Raw genomic sequence first — 5,099 nt, 5'->3', positions numbered from 1 at the left:
CGTTGGACCCCGGAAGAAGAGAGGAACGTTCAGGGTAACGGCTTATAACCGCATGGCTTCCAAGGTACCCACTTTTCCATCCTTCAAGTAGGAGTCTTTCCGTCCTGACATCGTGCAGTTATCTTAACTAGTAGAGTCTTTTAATATTTAGGCTGAGTTTTAAGAAATTTGTAGTGGCAATAATATTCACCAAACCGAACCTAATTAACGACCCTGAATCCCTTGAGATTGGCACTATCTATTACAGTAGTTATAATATCGTAATTGTTACCTGTACATGAGCTAACGAGATAAAAATAAATTGTGTCAATTGAGAGGGAGCTGTTTTATTTAAATTTTTTAATTTCACACAAGGAACGGTACTTATATAAATTTCTGCAAGCCGGACAACCTCTTTTTCACGTGCAGACAATTCACCATCGTCTCAGTCTGTACCGGTGACGGTTCAATTCCAGTCACCAAGCCGCCAGGAAAAAATCCTTTCTTGCAAACTGTGTGACTCTATGGACAGAATGGCGGGTATTTACAAGCCGCATGAGCCCAGGTCGGGTAGGGCTTTGCCCTGGCACTTGTTGACCCACGCCACCCACGCTTGGAAGCCGCGCTGCCCAAAGATCTTCTTGGCGCATCCCACTGCTGCGCTGATGTCGTCTTGCGTGATATCTGGGAAGAAAAGGGAATTGATATTTAACCATGTGAAATATAAAAGTTGTAGTTCTCTAGACTGTGTTAAAGTAGCGTAAGTAGCTAGTAACAGTTAAAGCTCTAATAATCCTTGAGATTATTGATTGGTGTCTGTTATAGAATATTCTTATTCTCTCTTTATAAATAAAAATCTACAACGGGGGAAGTACTAAGTGCGAAGAACACTTGCATTTATACCCGAAATCGTGGCTTTATATGATTTGGCGCTTGGAAATCATTGTAACTGTTGAAAAAGTTACTTGAGCTGTTGGTGCTGTATCTTTGCTCTACCTAAGTCAGCAGGGGTGATAATTACCAAATGGAAAAATGAATGCAAAATATACGTACCACTGCACCTCACGTTGCACTCCTTGCCAGGGTTGGGGCCATTCTCGCACCAGTAGCGGTCGTTGATCTGGAACAGGCCGTGGTCGTGCGAGCCGTCCGTGTTAGGCCCACCGACCACCTCGGTGCGTCCTGAACTCTCCGCCTCTACTAGGCACACCCCTGAAAATACGTTAAGTTAATATCTTCTACTTCAACTCAATGATCTTTGTCTTTCTGATTTTCAAGTTGTCTTGTTTTTTTCAGACCTATTGAACTTGGTACCGGTCAGTTAATATACCATTTCGTAGGAATATTAGCTTTATGGTACCGTTTCAATCCTAGATTTGTTAGACTTGGTTTAAACCTGTTCTTAGAATTTTTGTGTATTAAGATGACAAATGGTAAAAGTGAATGTCGATTCTACATTCCAGTATGGTTGTATTCACTGAACACAGAAAAGCTATTGCTAAAAAGGACTAAATATTTTTTCCCTAAATAAAAACAATATAAAATAATTTTGAGACATTTGAATTTTTTTTAACTAGTTAAATAAAATAAATAAACTTTGAGACATTTGAAAATTATCAGGTAACAAAGTATGATTAAAAATTTGAAGGCAGCGATTTGGTAGAATAAAAAATTTCAGACTCACAATCAGCCAATTGATGCCGCGGGAACCCATGGTTATTGAGCTCACGAGCTATCTGGCAGCGGTCCATGGTCCTCCCCTGGCATAGCAGGATCACGCACAACTGAACCGTAGCGAACAACACGAAACGAGCCATCTTTTCGAACAACTTTGCGACTACAACTCAAGGTGTCCAGTCAGGTTATGTGTGTCAAGGATCGCGATGCGTTTTTATATGGTGGTCGGGACGCATGTATATGACGAATGGATTTTAAAAACCTGTTAATAAAGCCAATTATTGAATATCAAAGGTTTGTTAGCGGCTCGGAATTTCCTTAACTTGAGAACTTTGAGGAAAGGAAGTTTGTTTTTTTGTGTTTACAATATTGTTCAAAGCCTAGGGTGGATTTGCCTTTGTGTTATTTAAAATATTTTCACAAGTACTTTTGAAAGCAGATTTCGGCTTAAAAAGACCTGTTTGTCTTACACATCACCTTATAAATAATAATATATAATAATAAATAAAAAATTACACTGACTGACAGACACACGTTACTGTATTTTAATTAACAAAACTTAGGACTTGAACAGCTTTTTAAAATTACTTACTTAGCAATCATATTTTTAAAAGTCACTTTTTGGACTATGTAGGCTAACTTATAACTCACACACGTACGTAATCTTCACAAGATCCAGAATTCTTGGGCCCAAAAGGTTTTGAGTTTGATTTTCTATTCGATCATTCATCATAAAACATTTCAAGAAATTGTGGAAATCCTTGGGAGAGGTCTTTGTCCAGCAGTGGACATAATTTGGCTGAAACGAACGAACAAACGAACGAACATTTCAAGATAGTACTTAATAAGTTGGTTCCTACTGCATTTACATGTGCCTAATACTTAGGTAGTAACTTGTATTAGGTATTATCTTTCCCACCAAGTATTTTCTTTTATTTCGAAAAGCAATTAAAAATTTCCGTTGGTGAAGTTTTGCATACTACTAATATTATAAATGCGAAAGTTTGGATGTCTGGATGTTTGTTACTCTTTCACGTAAAAACTACTGAACGGATTTTGTTGAAACTTTACATTACTTATTATTTTTTATAACCCAGAATAACATAAAGGCTATAATTTATGACGATATGTGACAAACTAAATTTCATGCGGGTGAAGCCGCGGGCAAAAGTTAGTTTGTAAATATTTTGCTCAGTAAGTAGTTCACAACATCAAATCAACGTGTCATAATCATCACAACATTATGACAAAGAGCGACTTTTCCCCATTTAGGTGAGGTTTATCCTGAGGAAAGAAGATAATGTGGAAACTTGTGGAAAATACAGAAAATTTTACCGTGGGTCTGATAAATTTTAACAGCTAGGTGAATAATTTCCTGTTGAAATACAAAAATCCAATCTTAAAATTCACAAGGTTGACTTATTTTTATTCCGCAATTCATTAGTTCAGTAAGATTTGTCCCGTCGACAACGACTCTACATTTCTTATGATGAGTCTAACTAAAGTTATCTTAAACCCGCCCGCGACTTCGTACGCGTGCATCCCGTTTTACCCCCTTAGGAGATAAATTTTGCAAAATCTCGTCTTAGTGAGCAACTACGTTCTAAAAGGAACCCCCCATGCAAAATTTGAGACTCCTAGCACTTGTAGTTTCTGAGATTTCGTGATGAATGAGTGAGTCAGTCAGTCAATCAGTGACCTTTCGGTTTTATAGATACAGACGAGCTTTATATATTATAGATTACTTAATTAGGTATGCGTGGCCATTATCATAAAAGATGCAAAAACCATTCACACGCACGCCAAGTGTCGCGGATTCAATTTCCACCCCGTACAATATAAAGTTAGTAGGTATGGATCTGGTGAGACAAGGTTCTATTATAGTTGCTTAGTTTGGGAGTGTACCTATAATTATAGGTGCTGTGTAAAATAGCAGAAGCATTTTATTTATGTATTTGTATAACTTTAACTAAAAACAAAACATGGCTTACATAAACTGACACCGTCAAAACTGTAATGCAATTATCATCATTAAAAGGGGCGCGAATCTCAATCAACATTCATCAATCAGATATTATTCGTATTATGTGTATAAGTACTTATTATGTACCTACCTACTACCTACTGTATATTACCTAGGTACCCTACCTATAAACAAAATGTAAAACGCAAGCATTTCGCAACTAAATCTAACTGATTATGTTTCGATTAGTAGATAACATCATGATAAATTAGGGATTACGTCGATTTAATTATAAGATAGAGTCGTAAATAATCACGTGTAAAATACTTGTTTTAAAATAATGTGTATTAATTCAAATTATGAAACATTATTTCAAACTTTTCATTTAATATCTACGAAAGTTTTAATAACGTCACTTAACTTTGCTTTTCCTAATAATAGGAAGTAGGACTATATTTAGTAGATAGGTAGGATATAATTAGAAAGAAATAAATGAAAACAACGGAGTACAAAACATTGTTTAATGTAAGTAGTTAACAAGTCGTATCAAACCTCGTTACATAGGTAAGGGTTATCACATTTCACTACCATATTTTTAACATAAATAAGTCTATTGAGAAATTAAGCTCAAGTCAGAGAGCTTTCACAGTATCCAACTTTCTGCCAAACATAATTAGGAGCTCGATCAAACTTCTTGCCATTTTTGAGCATCGCGACAGATTATTCTATTTTTGTATTTCAAAGGGCTTTTGACTGTTAGCCACTCTCATAACTTTATATATTTTCAGGCTTTCATTATTTTTCACTTTGGCAGGTATTAAACAAAATGTTTACCATCCTTCCTGTCCTCTGCCATGGTGAGTTATGTAACTTATTGATCTAGGTACAAATATTTTTCCCAAGTTGAAAAACCCGTGTCACAATTAAGTTGACACTAACATCTGTATTTACAGTAGGTAATTGGTCATCTTTTTAATCACACACATTGCATTTTAATGTTTATCCTCCGAGAATATGTATATTTTCCTCGTCGTTTGACTGGGAGTGTACGGGTGGTAAGGGTGTAAACTTACCGTCTTTTTTGTGAATATAAAGAGCGACATTTTACGTGCCAACCCAACACCAATGTCGATGCTTCTGTGCCTTGGTACGTCCATCATGGGGATTTCTTCTTCTTTTTCGGTTTTGAAGCAATTCAGTTTTCGGAAACTAGTGCGCAGTCTCCCGAATCTTGGCCTCAAACCTGATTGGAAGCTTGAGGACCTTTTTAACTTTGTTCGGGAATCGCTGGGCTCCTCTTCTTTCTTTGTCTTTCCATATCTAGGTGGACTAGAATATGACGCTGATTTGGTGAATCCCTTTGATGATTCCCCCGCGGGAAGTAATGGATAGTCCTGTTCACTCATTACTTTTTCACATCTTCAGCGCTAGGGAGCGACCTGCGTCGAACACTATACGGCAAGCTCTGGGTCTGGCATTG

At 36.9% G+C, this 5,099-nt stretch overlaps 1 protein-coding gene across 1 annotated transcript; it reads right to left on the bottom strand.

Annotated features, from left to right (window-relative positions):
* Positions 1-362: 362 nt before the first annotated feature.
* Positions 363-1,859, bottom strand: LOC114357058 (lysozyme). Its single transcript, XM_028310500.1, has 3 exons — positions 1,664-1,859; positions 1,033-1,191; positions 363-663 (listed from the first exon to the last, which is right to left on the bottom strand). Exons 1-3 carry the CDS (start codon positions 1,794-1,796, stop codon positions 524-526), a joined length of 432 nt encoding a protein of 143 aa, XP_028166301.1. The 5' UTR covers positions 1,797-1,859; the 3' UTR covers positions 363-523.
* Positions 1,860-5,099: the final 3,240 nt, after the last annotated feature.

The sequence above is a fragment of the Ostrinia furnacalis genome, unplaced genomic scaffold (genome assembly GCF_004193835.3).
Source record: "Ostrinia furnacalis isolate ACB-3 unplaced genomic scaffold, ASM419383v2 OfSCF3022, whole genome shotgun sequence".
Taxonomy (NCBI): Eukaryota; Metazoa; Arthropoda; class Insecta; order Lepidoptera; family Crambidae; genus Ostrinia; species Ostrinia furnacalis.
This window is presented reverse-complemented; position numbering and strand designations above follow the sequence as displayed.